This window comes from Nycticebus coucang, chromosome X (assembly GCF_027406575.1).
Source record: "Nycticebus coucang isolate mNycCou1 chromosome X, mNycCou1.pri, whole genome shotgun sequence".
NCBI classification, from domain to species: Eukaryota; Metazoa; Chordata; class Mammalia; order Primates; family Lorisidae; genus Nycticebus; species Nycticebus coucang.
Window position 1 is genome coordinate 64,246,481 of NC_069804.1, and position 22,491 is coordinate 64,268,971.

Sequence of the window (22,491 nt, forward strand, 5' to 3'; positions counted from 1 at the left end):
TATGTCATAAGCCCTATGAGATAGATATGAGAGTGCTATAATTGCCAGAAGAGGGCCCCTTAACCCAAACTGGAGGTTTAAGAAAGAAAAGTGAAAATCTTCATCTAGGCTCAGTGGAAAAATGCCATGTTTTATGGCATTTTTATTAACAATTCTCCCATGGGCACAGAGGAAGGAGGCAAGCTTGCTTTATATTAATTGGTTTAGGGGTTAAACCCTTCTCCAAACCAAGGTGTCTAATAAAGGAAGTCCTGGCTGCGTCCAGTGGCTCATGCCTGTAATCCTAACACTGTGGGAGGCTGAGGTGAAAGGATTTCTTGAACTCAGGAGTTTGAAATCAGCCTAAGCAAGAGCAAGACATAGAAAAATTAACTATAATTAATATAGTTAATTTATATATACATAGAAAAATTAACCTACTTGTTTGTATGTTTACATCATTCTGAAATAAAAAAAATAATAATGATAGAAAAATTAGCCAGATGTCATGGTGAGCAATTGTCATTCCATTTACTCACGAGTCTATGATGGGAGGATTGCTGGAACCCATCAGTATAGGTTGTTGTGAGTTGGGCTAACACTATGGCACTCTAGCCTGGGCAATAGAGTGAGACTGTGTCTCAAAGAAAGAGAAGGGGGAAAAAGAAAGAAATTCCTAAATTGGGAAGAGAATTGGATTCAATCACTGTTTGCTAAAATACAATTACTAATATTTCACCTTCATGATTTAGACCATATCTGAGTTCCACTTGTATCATTGTTTACTTAATATGCTTCTTTAAATGAACTGACCTTTTCACTAAAATATATTTCTTCAAAAATAGCATTGGATAAATACAAAGCCAGTTTTACTCTCCTTAAATGGAAAGCAAAAGTAAAAATAAATATCTACTAAGGGTGGTGGGTTTGAACCCAGCCTGGATCAGCTAAAAATAAAAGGAAACTTCTTTAGAGCAGTGCCTATGGCTCAGTGGGTAGGGCACCAGCCCCATATACCAAGGGTGGTTGATTCAAACCCAGCTCTGGCCAAACTGCAACAAAAAAATAGCTGGGTGTTGTGGCAGGCACCTGTAGTCCCAGCCGAGGCAAGAGACTTGCCTAAGCCCAGGAATTGAAGGCTGCTGTGAGCTGTGATGCCACGGCACTCTACCAAGGGCAATAAAGTGAGACTCTGTCTCTAAAATAAATAAATAAATACCTACTATTAGAAAATATTTGTCTACGTACCACCTAAAATAATCTTTCATATCATCCTGATATGCATGCTGCATTTTGAAAACAATGGACTAAATAGTATTTTAAAGCCCTACTACACCAACATTTTATGATTGGGTAAATAACTCTGTCTAGTATGTGTGCCTCCCATGTTTTATTTTTAGTATATTTGTTTATTACTTTCTTTACTTGTTCACATAGTCCTGATCAATTCAGTTATGTGTTTACACCATGTAAACAGTTGTCATTGCCTTTACTTCTATGACATACTAATTCAACTCTCATCCTTGATCAAATCATTTATCCCATTTTACAAAGTGAATTACTACTGCTAATTTCTCTGCTGTATTTCTCTCTCTCTCTCTCTCTCTCTCTCCTCGTTTGGAAGCAGAGACTTACTCTGCCATCCTGGATTGAGTGCCATGGCCTCATCATAGCTCACAGCAATCTCAGTCTCTAGGACTCAAGCAATCCTCTCGCCTCAGCCTCCTGAGGTAGCTGGGACTCTACACATCAGCCATTTTTTTAATTTTTAGTAGAGATGTGGTGTCACCCTTGCTCAGACTGGTCTGGAACTCCTGAGCTCTTTCAACCCACTCATCTAGGCCTCCCAGAGTGCTAGGATTGCAGTCACGAACCCTGCCTTATTCTCTTAAATTTACTAATGGGCTTACTTGAAAAGGAAATGTCCTGTCATTGCGGCTTCACAGTAGACCGCTCCAACTATAATTGTAGTATGGACTTCAGGGGGAAAGGACTATCACAATGCAGGGCCATGTGGGCAAACAAAGGTGGGAGGAAATAAAGAATAAAACTCCAATACTTGAATCGGGTGTGTTAGCTGAAAGGTTTTAAGAAAGCACAAAAGAAGTATTTTCCCCCTGTCTTTCTTTCTTCTCCTTAGGTTACTTTCTTAGGGAAGTGATAAGACTGTAATGAACAGTAAGGTAAAAGCCTATCTACTGTTGGTTGGGGAGATAGAGGGAGATGGATAACACCCTTCTGTTTGGGGAAGTGAAAGCTGCTTGTGGTGAGTAATACAAGAACCATAAGTATGAACCTTCAGGGGCCTGTAGGGTACTGAAGCTTCTCTGGATTACCTCAGTAGTGAAGTTCCTGTTCTATTTATACATCTCCTTTAAAAACTTCATATATTTATTTATTAAATATTAAGCAAGAATTCAAGTCTTTTTCTTATACACTTAATAAGAACCTTTCCTGACTCAGAAATACACAGTTTGGAGATAAGGCCAAGGATGTTATTCCTTTCCTGCAAGTCAGGCCCAGGATCCCAGTTATTCTGGTTTACTTTGTTGCTGATTATAAAGTCTCTTCCTTCCTCCAATTTATAGGCATGGCAGTTTTCAGGTTCCAAAATTGTGTTAAAAATCATGCATACCCAATCCTCTATCATGAACATACATACACACATGCACCTTTACCTATTCAAGCTCTTTTCTCATACAGTTAGCAGCCTGAGGCACAGTCAAATTTATAAGACTCAGCAGGCCTGCTAGAGCTTGTCCAAGATGGTGCTATGCCAGAATTTCCAACACTGGTCACATGCTTCTGGCCCATTGACCTTCCTAAGCTGATTTCAATCATGCCTCGGTTTCAAGAAGCAGTTTTACAAATGGTTTATTTATATATAGAGAGACAGGGGTTATGAAGAATATGAGGACATGGTCTCAGCAGCTATAGTCAAAGAAAGCTAGTCAATCCACAGGTGATAGATTTCATAGCTTACATGAAATATAATTATATATAATATAATTATGAAATATAGTTAACTTGTTTTTTGAGAGCTTTTTTTGTGTCAGACACTGTGTTTTTCACAACTGATTTTCTGGGCCTTAAAACTTACACAATGTTAGGGGCCCTCTTTAAAGAAAAATACAAGGTTAGCTCGGTGCCCATGGCATAGTGGTTATGGCACCAGTCACATACACTGAGGGTGGCGGGTTTGGACCCAGCCTGGGCCAGCTAAACAACTGCAACAAAAAATAACCAGGCATGTGGTAGGTGCCTGTAGCCCAGCTACTTGGGAGGCTGAGGCAAGAGAATCACTTAAGCCCAAGAGTTTGAACTTGTTGTGAGCTGTGACAGCTTAGCACTCTACCGAGAGTGATTTAGTGAAACTGTCTCAAAAAAAAAAAAAAAAGAAAGAAAAGAAAAATACAAGGTTTAATCTTTCCCAGAGTCTTGGGAAGGGCCCCCAAGGGAAGGGGGCCCAAACCCGAAGCTTTATTTGTTTAACTGTAAAGCCACCTCTGTGTCTTTGTCACATATTTAATTTTTTTTTATAATTCTGTGAAGTACTAGCAGTGTATCATTAAAAGAAATAGGTGAGGAAACTGATGTTTAGAGATGTGTAGGCACTTGCCCAGTGTTGCACAGTCTCTTTCCAGGCCTCCTCCTCACAGTTAAGTGAAGAACTTAAGAGGGTTTGATATTAGCAGAGGGGCAAAAGGTGTCCTTTTAGCTGAGTTAGCAGGAGGAATATTCCTTTTGGGGAACTCCAGAGCAAGAACAAAAGTAGGTGAGGAGAACAGTCTTATGCTCAGACCGTAGGTCTTAGTTATGCCCCAGTTTCAGCTACATTTTTATTGTCCCATGATGCAGGTTTTTCTGTGTATATACTGCCTGACACCTCCCTCCTCAAGGTCAGCTTCACCCAGCTCGGCCCTTAATTTCTCTTCCATCTTCCCACCCTTCCTTACTTAACCCTATTCTTCCCCCACCTTCCTCTCAGCCTCTGTTTATTGTTAAGCCTTCTTTTATTGTTCCTGTTGTTCTTTTGGGAGCAGGGAGGGCGAAGTCCGCTGACTGAGGCTTTTCTTACTCCCCTAACAGCCCTGAGACTGAGCTCCACCCTGGTAGTTTGTCAGCTAGATTTCAGAAGAGTAAGAAGGAGGAGAAGCTGTAAGATGAAAATAAAGAAGGGCAGAAAAGAACAGCATCCTCTGGGACTTGACTCATGGAGTGTCAGAAAACTCAGGTGCCTTTCATTAGGTTCCATATTTAATTTAATTCTTATACTCCTCATCTGATTTTTTGGGTATAGAGGGGAAAGCACAGGCTACTTCTTTAAGCAGTCAATTTTCCTGAGGGCTAGGGTGTAATGAAAGGAGTTGAACATATTGCAGATTACTATTTGTTTTATTTCTTAAGCCATCTCAGGAAAGCAGAATCTGTGGTGCTTTCTAGAAAGAGAGAAGCTTATAATGACTTATAGTTCTCTGTACCTGCTCCCTTGTACCCTTTCCTGTGACACGGACACCAGTCACATGCTGATTATTGATGTGTCAAGAGGCAAATAATATAAAGAAAAATGTCTGCCTTTGCCATTGACTGTGGTCATGAGGTGCATACTATCCAGTGAACCACCTTTGGGTCCTAATTTGAGTCAGACAGAAACTATATCTAAAAGACTTAAAGGAATTACAGCGGAGTAAAAGGCTGTGTATAGTGAAACTGGAGGCTTCTCCACTGGAGCCTCTTTAACAGAATAAATGTTCTCATTTTCCCTGAAAACACCTAATTGTTCTTAATATAGCATGGATGCTCAATACATTTTATTGACTAAATGGATGGAAAAATGTATGTGGAAGAATCTTCAACTTTTCCCCCAAGTTTCACTAATTTACTTTATGTTTTCCAAAAATTAAATTTGCCATACAAGGTCAAAGTTTCCCCACAAATAAATTTGAGGCATTATCTAAAAAGTAAACAAAAAACTGGGGCTTAACATGAATTACTTAACAAGAAGGAATTTTAATAAAATATAAACTGTTTAGCTATCTGCATATCTTTCTTGAGAGGTTTTTCCTCTCAAGAATTGGACAAGGAACTGATAACCTTAAGACACATCTAGTCTAGACAAAGAATTCTAGTGGCCACTCCTTCCAAAATTTTACTTCAGTTATCTACTCATCTTCATCTGCAAATTACAAACATGCACTCATTCTTGATGTAAACAGTTCAATGTCCTTTATACCCTTGAATCTAAGAGAAAACTTTGCAGTGTTGCAGATAATAGTCTTGGTTAGAATGCTGAGAATCCTATGTTGAGTAATATTCCCCAAATTGTGTACACTGACAAACTAAGACTCCAAGGTATAAAGTGATTCCTTTTCTTCTTTTAAAGAGTTTGTAAAGGCTCAGCGCCCATAGTTCAGTGAGTAGGGTGCTTGCCACATACACCAAGGCTTGCCGGTTCTGGCCCTAAACAATAATGACAACTGCAACCAAAAAATAGCCGGGTGTTTTGTTGGGCGCCTGTAGTCCCAGCTACTTGGGAGGCTGAGGCAAGAGAATAGCTTAAGCGCAAGAGTTGGAGGTTGCTGTGAGCTGTGATGCCACGGCCCTCTACCAGGGGCGACATAGTGAGACTCTGTCTCAAAAATAAATAAATAAAAACAAAGAGTGTGTAGAGAATTGCACACTTGTCTATATGGTTCCACATTAATATATATATTATCTTGTAAGCTGGACAATCATGCAGGTGTTGGTAAAGAGGTATGGTACAGAGAGACCCTTAATTTCCTTATTTATACAAAAAGAACACAGAGTATAACAGTACCTACTTTCCAGAGTTGTTACCAGGAATAAATGGAAAAGAGATGAATATAAAAGTACTCAGCCTAGTGACTTATCCATATCAGGTGTTGTATATATAACAGCTATTATCATTTCTCTTGTCTTGCTGCTCCCTCCCTCTGCTTCGTTTCTTGTCTCTCCTCTCTTTCCTCTTCTTTAAAAGAATTATGGTAGAAAAGAGGCACTGAAAAGGGGCTGTGGTGGCTTATGACTTCCTGGATTCCCATTAAAATGAACTAGAGAGGGACTTTTTCAGGCAAAGGCAAAGAAATCCTTGGAAATATTGCTCCTGTTCTATGGATTCAGCTCTACAGGGATCTTCCCCAAATGCCTGCCTCAGAGGCAGTGCCTCAGAGGCACTCTATTCTTAGAGGTCTGGTATCTGGGAGACTGAGAAAGCCTTTCTTAAGTCTCCCGGCTGGGCTGCACTGTATTTGCAGCAATTCATCTTCAATACCTCCTTCTCCATCCACTCCTTCACCTTCGCCTTCTTCCTTTATTTCTTATTAGAAAATGCACCTAGCTCCAATCTCTTTTCCTTTTAGCTTCCTCCCTGAGAAGACACTGTGATCTCATTATATTGTTACCATAGAGAGCTAGGAGGGCAAATATGATTTCTAGTTGCCAGCTTTTTTGCTTTCCTCTTTTTACCATCCCTTCCTTCCTAGACAGTTTCCAACCCCAATCTCCGCAACCATTTCGCTCTCCCTTGGAGAGTTAGCATAACCGGAGTAAATAAGTGAACAAACAGTGTGCTCACAGCCGCTTTTTCGATAGATCAGGAATTGAAATTGAATCGAGTTGTGCCTGCTGCAGCTGGAGACTGAGGGAGGCAGCAGCCAGGGGCGAGGCCGCACTCTCAGCTCAGGGCCCCGCCCCACCCCTCCCTTCTCCCTCCTCCCTCCGCCTTCTCAGCTCCACCCTTCTCCACCTCCTCCCACTTTGCAGGATCCTCTGGCGGCTGCCTGTCCTTTTTAGGGAGCTCCACCCTAGGTCACACCTCTCCTCTGGGCCTAGCCTGGCCGGAGACAGGCGAAGTCACTCCATCTGCTCAGGTTATCCAGAGAGCACTTTAGGTTCTGACCCGCGTGTGGAGCAAGGTCCCCAGTGGGGCAGCTAGGTACTTACAAGAAACATGCCCCCCCGCCCTCGCCCCGAGAGGATCTGCACGAGTTGCTGCCATTTTTCTCTGAAGTCCCAGCCTGGGCTGGTGTTCTTGCTTCTACCAATCGTCAGCATTTTCTCCCTTCTTTCTTTTTAGGAAGGCGCTGGGGTGTGCAGTTGCAACAGCGGCGGTAAAGGGATCCTCTTGTTATATATCCTGGTGGGTTCCTGTCTTGAAGGATTCCTTCTCCGCTTCAACTTCGTGTTCAAGTGATGCTTTGGGATTTGTGTTGGTATTCTCAACCTCCACGCAAGGCCCTCTCCTTTTGAAGGGTGTGTGGAGTTTCAAAGGATGGATAGAGAGTGGGCTTGGCTGCAACTGAATTGGTGGAGATAAAAGGAAAACGGAGGATCTTAAGCCTTGGCCACTTCAGCCCAGCAAACCCACTTTATTTTTAGCTGAGGAAAGGGTGCGGAGAAAGGGAGGATTCTTTTTTTTTTTTGCAGTTTTTTGGACGGGGCTGGGTTTGAACCCGCCACCTCCTGCATATGGGGCCGGCGCCCTACTCCTTTTGAGCCACAGGCACCGCCCATGGGGAGGATTCTTTTTAGGAATATTCTCTACTGCCTCCTGATTTTTGGATTGGATGCTTGAGAGCTTTTGTTTCCCTTGTTCTGAGGGTGGCCAAGCTGCGTCTGAACCCTCCCCCCCCCCATCGCCCATCCTCCTTTCCATTTTCTAGCCAGGAGAAAAGGGGGCGGTGGGGGACAAGAAGGAAAAAGAGAGCGAGGGTCGCCTGGCGTGCTGCCACACAGGGACGCTGTGAGGGCAACAGCTGTCTTTTGATCAACTAAGGAGTATGAGCGTCCTGGAGGACAGCATGAGCTCTAGACACTTCAGGAGTCCTCAGCTAGTGACATGGGTGGTAAGTGACTCCGGGGTTAGAACCCACTCACTCCTGTCTTTTCCGTCTAGATTCTATCCCTCTCCCTGACCTTCCTGTTCCTTGCTATGTATCACACTTCTCTTTGGATTTTAATAGTGGTTGGGGGGGTGGGAGGATAAGAACGCTATGTGAAATCAAGAGAAACTCAAGGTAAAATGACTTTCCTAAAAGGGTTGGGCAAAGAGGGGCTAAGAAAGGGAGGAAGTACTTTGAGGACTATTTGTGGCAGAAGTGAAAGGGGCAAGAATGAATAGATTTGTTTAGCTTAGTCTGCCCTGGCTTGGCGCTTGGAATCCTCAAGGGGCAAGGTTTGTCTTTCACTTAACCCCGCACAGCCAAAGTCACAGCCAGAGAGAACAGGATTCAGAAGGCCAAAGCTCACAGATAACCCCCTAAAGCAGTAGCGGGTACGTAGAGATGCTTCTTTAAAAAGGGAAGAGGGGACAGGGGATTAAGGTCCTAGAGGCTCTGAAAGCAGCCGCTGGGGAGAGGCTGCTTTGGGCGTGCCTGCTCTTTAAGAAGTGGCTGAGCTTGGTTGGAGGAGGAACGTGGAGCCTAGGCCCTGCCCTGGCCCTTTAAGAAGTAGCCAAGGCGGTTGGTTGTTCTGTGTGTGTAGGTAAAAGACTGGGCCAAACTACTGTAACCGCTGGAGTGAATTCACTTGCTCAGGCACTTGGCAGAGCTTTCAATGGCCTTTTTTTTTTTTTTTTTTGTAACCCTATGAATTTGGGAAGCATAAATCATCTCCAAACGGATGGCTACAGGGATAATGTCTTCTTTGGTATTGTCTTCATTGTGAAGAAAAGCAGTTATTAAGCACATGTCTGTTGCCCAGTGTGATAATAACTGGGCAAAAAGAATGATCTTTAAATTTGGATTTTAAACTGTGATGGAGACTGTGATGGTTTGGGGGTAACAGAAAGACTTTCTTTGAAACCCTAGTAATACCACTTACTAGTTGCATGACACTGGGCTTTGCTTTTCTTCCCTATAGCATGCATATTAATAATTCTATCTTAAAAGATTTGAGAGTAGATTAAAAACCATAGTGTATGTGACAGAGGCTGCCACTTGTATCTCAGTTTTCCTTCCTTTTACTACTCAGCTATGGACTTTTTCTCTGGAGCATTGCTGATAAACATACTGCCTTACAGGGCCTGGCACTGTGGCTCACACTTGTAATCCAGCACCTGGGAGGCCAAGGCGGGTGTATTCCTTGAGCTCAGGAGTTCAAGACCAGTCTGAGCAAAAGCGAGACCCTGTCTCTAAAAAATAGCCAGGTGTTGTAGGGGGCACCTGTAGTCCCAGCTACTTGGGAGGCTGAGACAAGAGAATCACTTAAGCCCAAGCATTTGAGGTTGTTGTGAGCGGTAATGCCATGGCACTCTACTGAGGGCGACAAAGTGAGACTCTTGTCTCAAAAATACTGCCTTACTGTCTTTCAAACATCTTCCAGATCCAATAAGGGGAGAACTGGGAAGACTGAATTAGCTTGCCCAAAGGCTAAGGCTAGAACCCAGGTTTTTATTTGCTTTTGGTTTAACATTGTTCCCACTGGACTTTATCACCTCTAAAAGAAACAGCCACCACTAGGTTGCCTTTCCTTTCATTCTTTGGGCAACTTAACCAGGATGACATAACCAACAGGAATTTTGGGCAACAAAAACCAGTGACTTTCTGAGGATTCTTCATACTTCCTTCCAAAAAGATTGCATTACTTTGCAGTCCCACCAGCAGTGTAAAAGTGTTCCCTTCTCTCCACATCCACACCAGCACCTACAGCTTTGAAACATTGTGATGTGAGCCATTCTCATTGGGATTAGGTAATATCTCGCAGTAGGTAGTTTTAATTTTCATTTCTCTGATGATTAGGGACAACGAGCATTCTTTCATATGTTTGTTAGCCATTGTATGTCATATATATATATATATATATATATATATATATATATCCTTGCTCTGTCAGTTGTATCATATGACCTGCTTAAATGGCTGAAAGAAGAGAAGATTGTCTTTTGATATGTAATTCGTTTATCAAATATATGTTAACATACTAAGTGGCAGGCACTAAGAAAACTTTATGTCACCCTTGGTAGAGTTGCCAGGGTGTCATAGTTCACAGCAACCTCAAACTCTTGGGCTTAAGCAATTCTCTTGCCTCAGCTTCCCGAGAAGCTGAGACTACAGGTGCCTGCCACAAGGCCCAGCTATATTTTGGTTGCAGTTGTCATTGTTGTTTGGCAGCCCTGGGCTGGGCTTGAACCCGCCAGCCTCCATGTATGTGGCTAGCCCTCAATTCATTGAGCTATGGCAGCCAAGCCTGAGAAAACTTTAAAAAAGTATTTTCCATTCCTTTCATCTTAAATGTCTTGTCTATCTCCCTCCCATTTAAACTTGTCTTCCTTTTATTTCTACTTTAGTTTCTGGCTCCCACAGCAAAATCTTTCCTACTTCCTCAGTGATTCCTTAATATCCATTCTTGTCTGTTCTGCTCCTTGGTACTTAATCATTAATGAACTGCCTTTTAACAACTGCCTACTTGTTCTTGTTTACTTTTTATGACTTTTTTTCTGAAAACAGTATTTGCAGTATTGCCCCCACAATTAATCCCAACTTACTTGTCATTTCTGTGAAACCTTCCCTGATCCCTTCATCCAGACATACTCTTTTGAGTTACCATATAATATTTCTTTCAGTTTTTGAAACCTTTATTACTCTCTGTCCTGCATTGTAGCTATTTGTATTCATATTTAAGCCACTATCTTTTTTTTCAGACTGAGAGGTGCTCTCAAAGTACTTAACTATTTACCTGTCCCATGTAAATACTTGGTACATGTTTTGTAAATAATCTTCTAAGATTTAGCTCTAAATCGCCATGTTTTGTGAATGAAAGAAAACTTGATTGGGATGAATGACCCAATCATCTAGTACAGTTTCCATCTCATTAGTACCCCGTTTCCTCGAAAATAAGACAGTGTCTTATTTTAACGTGTGCTCCCAAAGATGCGCTAGGTCTTATTTTCAGGGGACGTCTTATCTTTCCTGTAAGTAGGTCTTATTTTCGGAGGATGTCTTATTTTCGGGGAAACAGGGTAAGTAGAGTAGGAATGAACAACCCTGTTGTATTGGGACCATTTGTTTACTCAAAGACAATGTGAGATTATGTTGGGTTTTCATTCTGATTTTTATGTGCTAATGTTTTTTATTTAAGTTTTATACCTAGAAGTTAGATTTATGATCTATTTATTATCCCTATCTCACCTTCATCATCTAGCCTCATTTTCCTCATCTCTGAAATTATATGGTAATTTGTGAGATTATAAATAATGTAAAAGCATTGGACCCAGTGCCTGATAGCTCATATGTATTTCTTTTTTCTTTTTCTTTCTTTCTTTCTTTCTTTCTTTTTTTTTTTTTGAGACAGAGTCTCACTACCACACCCTTGGTAGAGTGCTGGGGTGTCACAGCTTACAGCAACCTCAAACTCTTTGGCTTAAGGGATTCTCTTGACTCAGTCTCCCAAGTAGCTGGGACTACAGGTGCCCACCACAACACCTTGCTATTTTTTTGCTGTATTTGTCATTGTTCTTTGGCAGGCCCCGGCTGTATTAGAACCCACCAGCCCTGGTGTATGTGGCTGGTGCCCTAGCCACTGAGCTATAGGTGCCGAGCCAGCTCATATGTATTTCTTAAGTGTAGGGTCTCATCATCTTATTATTTATTTACTGTTGTATAACTTAATGGTATAAAATGATAAAGAGGATCACATGAAGTTTTTGTTTTTACTCACCACTATACTAATGAGGAGAAATTTTCATGATGTTGCAGAATAATGAGTTTTTCTGCTGTGATTCTTTTCTTTTCTTTTTTTTTTTTTTTTTAGAGACAGAGTCTCACTTTGTCACCCTTGATAGAGTGCCTTGGGGTCACAGTTCATAGAAACCTCCAGCTCTTGGGCTTAGGCGATTCTTTTGTCTCAGCCTCCCTAGTAGATGGGACTACAGGTGCCTGCCACAACGCCCGGCTATTTTTTTGTTGCAGTTTGGTCGGGGCCAGGTTTGAACCCGCCACCCTTGGTATATGGGGCTGGTGCCCTACTCACTGAGCCACAGCCGCCACCCTTTTTCCATTTTTCTTTTTAAGCTGTTGCCTTAGTGCCACCTGGAGTTGTGATTCCTAGAGGTTTTGTCTTATGATTAACGCCATAGTGACTGGAAATCTTTTAATAATTTTTGCAAATGTTCAATTGTACAGCTCATTGTCAAAGTGTAAAAACACCTCAATCATCATTGCTTTCAACTTTAGGAAACTATTCCAAACTACTAGGTAGTAACAAGTACTTTAAGAGAGGAAAAGAGCTTTGGTATCAGACATTGTACCTGGATTTAAATCTCAATTGAGAATTTACCAGTGTACCTGACTTTGGGATTACTTAATCTCACTGAGCCCACATTTCTTCCTGTGCATCATGAGATCAACAGCAGTGCCTACCTTATAGGATGATTGTGAAGATTAAATATGTTGCGTTATAAATGTCATTGAAATGAAATTGTATGATATCTTGGATTTAACTAACATTACTTATTGAAATAGGGGGAGTCTGGGCGGCACCTGTGGCTCAGCGGGTAGGGTGCCGGTCCCATATGCCGGAGGTGGTGGGTTCAAACCCAGCCCCGGCCAAATTAAAAAAAAAAAAGAAATAGGGGGAGTCAGTTGGGATACAGATAAAACAAGATTTACCGTTAGCTGAGAAATCACTAAAGCTGAAAATAGGCAAATGGGGGGATCATCTTTACTTTTGTATGCATTTAAAATTATCCATAAAATTTTCTTAAATACTGTAAGAGTGAGACTAAAGTCTACCTAATGGTTTTTGAAGAAATTAATTGTCCTTGTTGATATCAATCTCACAGTTTATGCAGAAATTTGAGATTATTATGAATTTGATATCTATGCCCTTATCATAGAACATATATCATAGAAAGTTATAGACTACAGGGCACCTGAAAGGGCCTTAGTAGTTTACTGAAAATGACACTGCTAGATAACAATGAGCCTGTCCTAGAATCCAGGTCACTTAGACCCCAATGAAGTTATTTTCCTATTGTTTGACACTGACTTCTTTAACTATAGAACTCTTAGTATAACTTTTATTAGTTTCTTGCATAAACAAATTATTAGTTTCTTGAATAAAATGAATTATTGTTTAAACATAAGTGTACCTGGTCAATGAGGATTCAGGACAAGGGCACTAGTTTTAGACATCACAGGCTATTTCCATAATAGTTTTAAATATGTTCTTTCAATTGATTTTCACAGGGGTCCTCTGAGGTAACTGAGGAGTTATTTCTATTTTCTACATTGAGTGACAGTGACAAACTTGCCCAAGGCCACCTAACAATTTGGTGATTAAACTGGAACTAAAACTCAGGCCTAGAGTTTGTTGAACCTCACTTCCTCTTGTATTACTAGTTTTAGACTTTTATCATAATTCCCCTTAGCTTTGACCATTTCCAGAATGAAGGATCTTAATCTCTGGCACATTCCAAGGTGATTTTTTTGTTCATGCATATTTTTCTTTTTTGTGGAAAATAGAATGGGGCTTAATGTGAGGGCAGTACCTGAAAGCACTGGAGGCTATGTAAGTGATATTGTAGAAAATCAACTCGTGGGGATATGGAAATACATATGTCAGAATCATAAGATAAGTATTGTTCCTGTAAATGTTTTGGATCTTAAAAATGTGACTGTATTTAATTTTATGTGCTTTTTTGATTTTATGACAGAAGGAACCCTAAAAACTCATATGGGGATTTTATATATACATCTTGTAAAGAAGTTTTACAGAGCTAGACTGATGAGAAAACTAAGAAAAAGAAAGGTCAAATGACTTGCTCAAAGTCATGAAGATCTTCTTTGGTGTGTCCAGTCACCTCATTCTTTTATTCACACTACCTCAAGCTTAGCTGGTTGTTATAATATTAGTCTAATACTCAATTTCAGTCTTTTTGTCACTGTCATTCATACATGGTATGTGCTGTTACCCTTCATTTCCTTTTGTGATAGTATGTTCTCTCCTCTTTTTTTTTTTTTTGTTTTTTTTTTTTTAGAGACAGAGTCTGATTTTGTTACCTTCAGTAGAGTGCTGTGGCATCACAGCTCACAGCAACCTCCAGCTCTTGGGCTTAGGCGATTCTTTTGCCTCAGCCTCCCTAGGAGCTGGGACTACAGGTGCCTGCCATGACACGGGGCTATTTTTTGTTGCAGTTTGGCAGGGGTCAGGTTCGAACCTGCTACCCTCAGTATATGGGGCCAGCGCCCTACTCACTGAGCCACAGGTGCTGCCCAATATGTTCTCTCCTCTTACATTCCTATTCTTTTTAGCATCCCATTTGCTACTCACTTTTATCTCATTCCAGGTAAGCTGATAAGGCACACTACAAGGGTTTCCTGTTTTAGAACCACTTCTGAGTACTTCCTATGGTGGTTGTTCCTGTAATTTGGACAAGGCATCTCAGACACACTTTAAGATATATATATATATATTTTTTTTTTTTTTTTTTTGAGATGGAGTCTTACTCTTTCGCTCTTGGTAGAGTGCCATGGCATCACGGCTCACAACAACCTCAAACTCTTGGGCTTAAGTGATTCTCTTGCCTCAGCCTCCCAATTAGCTGAGAATACAGGCACCCTCCACAACACCTGGCTATTTTCTTGTTGCAGTTGTCATTGTTTAGCTGGCCGGGTCTGGGCTCGAACCTGCCAGCCTCAGTGCATGTGGCTGGCGCTGTAACCACTGTGCTGTGGGAGCCGAGCCACACTTTAGTTTTTGTATATGTTGAAACTCCTGAATAAGAAAGTCTTAGAGAGCTGCCTGATGAAATACTACAACTGGGAGTTCTTTGAGATTAGGCTTTCCATTGGTGCCTATGACGATAGGTGTGAACCTATTTGGAGGAAATAAGAGAAATTGGAGGATCTGCATTCTCTTTTTATTAGGTAGTTTACTTTTCACAGCCATTTACCCTGTTACAAGATCTGCTTCAAGCAGACATTGGGGAGTACCACTGGCACACAGGTCCAGAAGCATTGTAGCTTCATGTTGATGAGGTTCAGTTCTCTCTTGTATGTACTAGCTGGGTGATTTGGGTTTAAGCTACTTTATCTCTCTGTTCCTCAATTTTATCTTTTTTAAATGAGGAAATAATAGTGCCTGTACTAGTATTATGAGCAATAAATGAGTGCGTACACACACACATATACACACAAAGGGTGCCAAATGCATACACATTTTAATAAAGGAAAAATACTTTATTAAATTTGTGACATTCAATTCATGTTTGACTTCTGCAATTACATGAGGTGCTCAACTTGACTTGTATTCATCATTTGTTGTCAGTATATATAGAGATTACAATTTTAAAATATACGTGTGTGTATACATATATTCTTTCAACAGAATAGTACTAATGCATTGTAAGTACATGTACTCAGTAAGTGTTGGCTATTATTAATTATTGCACTTCAGTGTAACCTTAATCCTGAAGGTTTTCCGAAAGCCCCATGTCAACACTACTCTTTATTTCCCTGGAAGATATGCAATAAAACTGTCTGCAAATATATGTATACTCTAGTCCTTCTTCAATTATTCTTTTATAACAATAAAAACACAGACAGCAGTTGTTTTTTTTTTTAATTTTTTGAGACAAAGCCTTGCTTTGTCACCCTCCATAGATTGTTGTGGTATCATAGCTCACAGCAACCTCAAACTCTTGGGCTCAAGTGACTCTCTTGCCTCAGCCTCCAAAGTAAGTGGGAATACAGGAGCCTACCACAATGCCTGGATATATATATATATATATTATTATTATTTTTTTTTTTTTTTTGCAGTTTTTGGCTAGGGCTGGGTTTGAACCCGCCAATTCCAGCATATGAGGCTGGTGCCCCACTCCTTTGAGTCACAGGTGCCCCGCCCCATGCCTGGCTGTTTTTAGAGATGAGATCATCCTCTGGTTCAGGCTGGTCTCAAACCTGTGAACTCAGGAAATCCACCCATCTTGGTCTCCCAAGTGCTAGGATTACAGGCATGAGCCCCTGTGACTGGCCAACAGTTGTTTTTTTTTTAAATTTCAGAATATTACAGGGGTATACGTGTACAGACAATAGTTTTAAAAAACTACCTATAATCTTAAAACCCTGAAACACTGATAGCCATTTTTAATAATTCTAGCATTTATTTTAGGTCAAAGGCTGAAGGAAAATGATTTAAGAGGTTAAGTGATTAGTTTTATTGTCCTTAAATTTGTTCTTTTAGAAAACACTTTTTTTTTTTCAGAAAGTACTCCTCAGACCTGAGATATTAGAAAGTAGTAAGTGATCATTGCAATTTGAGTTGGAAGACAAAAATTTCAGTTTTGATTCCAACACTTTTAAACTGTGTGCCTCCAAATTCATTATCAAAATTTAAGCAAGAATGATATGAAAGCTTTCCTTCCTGTAAAGCTATGTAGGGACACATTAGACATTACATTTGTTTTGTCCAAATGATCTGTCCTATTAACTCACTTATAACTCACATTTCATTAGTGGAATGATAGTGATGTGGAATTTATTTCTATGCTACTGCTCAAGGTCTTTGACAAGGTCTGATTTTTCACACAAGTCTGCCTCCTGAGTGTAGATGTTATCATGTTGTGCACAGAGTTAGTCACTACTGCAGATACTGGTATTCTGGGAGCTTGTCAAAAAATCATGCAAAAAAATTCGAAAATATAGATCTTTGTCATAAATTAGTTAAGGCACTAGGTTTCTTCCTTGGCTTGTGTGTCAGGGTTCCCAATTCTCTGCTTTCATTTTAGCTGTAGGCTCTAAAGATCTGCTTTGTTTCCTTCTTTAACAATGTAACTTCTCACTTCATCTCTAGGCACTTTTCTTTCCTTTCAGTGTTGGCCAAAGGGCGGTGGGATATGGTGTGGTTTTGTTTTGTATGGTTTGGTTTGGTTTGCATCTTCTGGTAGGGATGTGGTCTTACTAGCCTGTTCCTGTTCAATGGAAGCACTGCTAACTTTCATAAAACAAGCAGATAATTATAGGAAATGTCAATTGGGTACAAAATAAACTTGGGAACATGACAAAATTTACATTATCTTATCAAATTCCTATGGTCACTGTCTCTGGAAAATGATTGTGATATCTTGCGTTTATAATACATTACTAACCCACTGGGGATGGTGTCCAATAATCTTTTCTATTTTCTTCTTCTCTATTTCCTTGTCAAGTGCCCCTGCCCTTAGGAGAAAGACCAGAAAGTCTAGCTTTCTGGTACAAAAGTTTGAAGAGCCAATCCAGCAGTATAATGCTTATTACTTGATGTTCTCCTGCCTGGGTGATTTCACATCTCAGCAGCTTAGGAATTAGTGCATACTATAACCCTCTTTATGTATTTCCCTACTACTCCCCTCTCTGACAGGTTCTGTGCAGCTGTTTGGTCTCTTTTAGACACTTAGAGCAGAAATTTCAACTCTAGAGAAAAGCAAGAGGCGTATAATGTCCCCCCATGCCTTTATTTATTTATTTATTTTTTACAAAAACTAAGCCTTCTTTAAAACATTCTGTGAGCCCTAATTTCCTTCAGTTTTTAATTTTGCCTGGTTAGGGCAGCGCCTGTGGCTCAGGGAGTATGCTGAGGGTGGCGGGTTCAAACCCAGCCCCGGCCAAACTGCAACCAAAAAATAGCCGGGCGTTGTGGTGGGTGCCTGTAGTCCCAGCTACTCGGGAGGCTGAGGCAGGAGAATTCGCCTAAGCCCAGGAGTTGGAGGTTGCTGTGAGCCGTGTGACGCCACGGCACTCTACCGTGGGCAATAAAGTGAAACTCTGTCTGTACAAAAAAAATTTTCCTGGTTAAATATTTTTCAAAAATAAATCTAAAAGAGAATGTTATATACTTCCTCAACTGCTTTCTCTATAGTCGTGCTCCTATCTACATTTAAAATGTTGACCAGGATTAGCTAATGGCAATGCCATTTGACTGTTCTTTGGGAAAGAGGACAGCAACCAGAAACTGCCGGGACATTCCTAATCTTCAACCACCCTCCTTATGCTATTTAACTAAAACATTTGTGATATGAGAAGGGCAAGGAATATTTCTCAGGCTCCTTGATTGTTGCTATTACAGCTTTTGAAGATAGACAGCTATAGTTATGGATATGGTTCTAACCTTTGTCATTCCCATGATCATTCATTCATTCCCTAGACATGAGTATGTAGTATGTAGGAGATACTCGGCTAAAAGATAGGGATACAGAGAGAAACAAGATTAGGTAACTATTGAAGGGCTCATGTGGTGATGAAAGAAACAGACAATGCTTTGTGCCATAACAGGACAACTTGCAATTGTCCTGCTGTAAACAATTATTAACTTGATAAAACCTCATAATAACTATGAGCTAGCACTATTATTATTCCTATTTGACAGATCAGGAAACAGACACAGGAGACTGGAAAAACCTATCTAACTTCTTATTCTTAAGAAGTTTCAGAAGTAGTATTTGACCATAAGCAGTCACTCCAGAGGAAGCCCACACATTTTACCAAACCTTGATAGCAATGTGGAGTATTTACTAGAAGGAGAAGTGACTGGGAAATGATGAAGAGCTAGGAGATATGTCTGCAGTAGAATTATAGCTGATACCTAATTGACTGAAGATGGAGAGAAGGGAGTCAAAATGATTTACCCTTGTGTTTTTAGACTGATAGACCAAATTGATACTGGTTCTACAAGTTGAGATTGGAAATACATGTATATGAGGGGGAGCAAGTTTGTGAAACTTATTGGGTATAAAAGGCCTGTTCGACACTTAGGAGATAATTCTTCTGGGACAGAATTGAAGATTCTGCCCATTAGTAATAATAATTATGGTGATTATAATAATAGCTAATAAAAAAACTTTTTTTTCATTTTTATTGTTGGGGATTCATTGAGAGTACAAAGAACCAGGTTACACTGATTGCATTTGTTAGGTAAAGTCCCAATTATAATTGTGTCCTACCCCAAAAATGCGTGTCACACACTGTGAACTCCACTCCCCTCCCTCCTTCCTTCTGTCTGCTATCTCCTTACTCCAACCTGCCATGTACTAGGTCGTTAATTGTCCTCATATCAGAATTCAGTATATGGAGTTCTTGCTTCTCCATTTTTGTGATGCTTTACTAAGAATACTGTATTCCACTTCCATCCAGGTTAATACAAAAGATGTGAAGTCTCCATCTTTTTTACTGGCTGAAAAGTATTTCATGGTATATATGTACCACAGCTTGTTAATCTATTCCTAGGTTGGTGGGCATTTAGGGTATTTACACATTTTAGCAATTGTAAATAGAGCTGCAATAAACAGTCTAGTGCAACTGTCCTTACGACAAAGGAATTTTTTCCTTCTAGGTAGATGCAGAGTAATGGGATTGCAGGATCAAATGGGAGGTCTAGTTTGAGTTCTTGGAGGGTTCTCCACACTTCCTTACAAAAAGGTTGTATTAGTTTACAGTTCCATCAGCAGAGTAAAAGTGTCCCCTTCTCTCCACATCCATGCCAGCATCTGCAGTTTTGAGATTTTGCAATGTGAGCCATTTTCGCTGGAGTTAGATGACAGGGTGTTTTTGATTTGCATTTCATGATGAGTATTTTTTCATAAGTTTGTTAGCCGTTTTTCTGTCTTCTTTAGAGAAGTCTCTACTCATATCTCTTGCCCATTGATATATGGCTAATTTCATGTTGATTAATTTGAGTTCTCTGTAGATTCTAGCTATCAAGCTTTGGTCTGTTTCAAAATATGCAAATATCCTTTCCTATTGTGTACGTTGTCTATTTGCTTTGGATGTTGTATCCATAGCTGTACAGAAGCTTTTCATTTTAATTAAGTCCCATTTATTTATTTTTGTTGTTGTTGCAATTGCCACAGAAGTCTTCTTGCTAAAGATTTTCCCCAGGCCAATATCTTCAAGTGTTTTTCCAATGCTTTCTTTGAGGCTTTTTATTATTTCATACCTTAAATTTAGGTCTTTTATCTATCTTCAATCAATTTTTGTGAATGGGGAAAGGTACAGGTACAGTTTCATTCTTTTACATGTGGATATCCAGTTCTCTCAGCACCATTTATTGAGTAAGGACTCTTTTCCCCAGTGTATGTTCTTGTTTGGTTTATCAAAGATTAGGTGGATATAAGATGTTAGTTTCAGCATCAAAATGACCCTTCTAAGCCTATTTTCTTGAGAGTTCTGATCATGAAAGGGTGATGGATATTATCAAAAGATTTTTCTGCATCAATTGAGAGAATCGTGTGGTCTTTGTTTTTGATTTTATTTATGTGATGTATTATATTTATGGATTTATGGATGTTGAACCAGCCTTGTAACACTGGGATAAAACCAACTTGATCGGGGCGGCGCCTGTGGCTCAGTCGGTAAGGTGCTGGCCCCATATACTGAGGGTGGCGGATTCAAACCCAGCCCTGGCCAAACTGCAACCAAAAAATAGCCAGGTGTTGTGGCGGGCACCTGTAGTCCCAGCTACTCAGGAGGCTGAGGCAAGAGAATCGCTTAAGCCCAGGAGTTGGAGGTTACTGTGAGCTGTGTGAGGCCACGGCACTCTACCGAGGGCCATAAAGTGAGACTCTGTCTCTACAAAAAAAAAAAAAAAAAACAACTTGATCATGGTGTATAATTGTTTTGATGTGTTGTTTAATTCTGTTTGCTAGAATTTATTGAATATTTTTGCATCAATATTCATTAATGATATTGGTCTATAGTTTTCTTTTTTTGTTGGATCTTTTCCTGGTTTGGGGATCAGGGTGATATTTGCTTCATAGAATGTGTTTGTGGGTATGCCTTCTTTTTCTATGTTTTGGAAAGGTTATGTAATATAGGTACTTTCCTCCCTGAAGGTTTGGTAGAATTCTGATGTGAAGCCATCTGGTCCCAGACTTTTCTTTCTTTTTTTTTTTTTGTAGAGACATAGAGTCTCACTGTACCGCCGTTGGGTAGATGCCATGGAGTCACACGGCTCACAGCAACCTCTAACTCTTAGGCTTATGCGATTCTCTTGCCTCAGCCTCCCGAGCAGCTGGGACTACAGGCGCCTGCCACAATGCCTGGCTATTTTTTTGTTGCAGTTTGGCCAGGGCTGGGTTTGAACCTGCCACCCTCGGCATATGGGGCTGGTGCCCTACTCACTGAGCCACAGGTGCCGCCCACCCAGACTTTTCTTTTGTGGGAGATTTCATATTGTTGATGCTATTTTAGTGCTTGATATAGGTCTATTCAGCATTTCTAATTCTTTCTTGCTGAGTCTAGGAAGGTGGCATGCATCTAGGTATTGGTCCATTTCCACCAGATTTTCACATTATTGACAATAGAGTTTTTTAATAGTAATCATTGAGGATTTTTTTGGATTTCTAAGGTGTCTGCTGTTCTTTCTCTTTTATCATTTATGATTGATGATATTAGAGATTTTACTTTTCTGTTTCTGGTTAGATTAGCCACATGTTTATAAATTTAATTGATCTTTTCAAAAAAACAACTTTTTGTTTTATTGATCTTTTCAATTATTCTTTTGTTTTCAATTTCATTTAATTCTGCCCTAATTTTTGGTTATTTCCTTTCTTCTGCAGGGATTGGGGTTGGAATGTTCTTACTTTTCCAGTTGCTGGAAATGTCCCTTTAAGTTGTTACTTCCTCTCTTTTTGTTTTCTTGATGAAGGCTTCCAGTGCTATAAATTTCCCACTTAGGACTGCCTTTGCAATATACCACAGGTTTTGATAGTTTGTGTCTTCAGTATCATTTTGTTCCAAAAATTTGATGATTTCCTTTTTAATCTCACCCTTGACCCAGCTATCATTCAGCATAAGGTTATTATTTAGTTCCCATGCCTCTATTTGAGTATGAAGATTCCTGGTCCTGTTGAATTCAATTTTTATAACATGATGGTCTGAGAAGGTTCAATAAATAATTTCTATTCTTTTAAATTTGCTGAGGTTATACTTGTGTCCTAAGATATGATCAATTTTGGAGTATGATCCATGGGATGAAGAGAAGAATGTATATTCATTATTATTCAAATGAAATGTTCTGTACATGTGTGTTAAGCCCATTTATTGTAGGGTCAAGTTTAAGTACAATAAATCTTTGTTTCGTTTTTTTTCTCTTAGAGTATCTGTCCAAACTGGTCAAAGGGGTGCTAAAATCTCCAATTATTACAGTGCTGGAAGATATCAAATTGTTCATGTCTGTAAGGTTTCCTTTATAAATTAAGAAGCATTCTGGTAGAGTGCATAAATGTTAATAATTGAAATATCTTCTTGCTGAGTGTTTCCCTTGACAAATATGAAATGACTGTAACTGATAGGGGCCTTATACAACAAAACCACAGCCAATATCATACTGCATGGAGTAAAATTGAAAACAATTCCACTAAGATCTGGAACTAGACAAGGATGTCCATTGTCTCCACTGTTATTCAACATAGTAATGGAAGTTATAGTCATCACAATCAGGCAAGAGAAGGGGATCAAGATTTTTTTTTTTTGTAGTGACAGAGTCTCACTTTATGGCCCTCGGTAGAGTGCTGTGGCCTCA

General features: G+C 40.0%; 1 protein-coding gene across 1 annotated transcript in view; it reads left to right on the forward strand.

The window, feature by feature from the left end:
* The first annotated feature begins 7,700 nt into the window (after window positions 1-7,700).
* Window positions 7,701-22,491, forward strand: part of KLF8 (KLF transcription factor 8) — a 90,235-nt gene continuing 75,444 nt past the window's right edge. Inside the window, 1 exon segment of the mRNA XM_053579022.1 lies at window positions 7,701-7,844. Coding sequence (XP_053434997.1) covers window positions 7,779-7,844 — 66 coding nt within the window. The 5' untranslated portion in view covers window positions 7,701-7,778.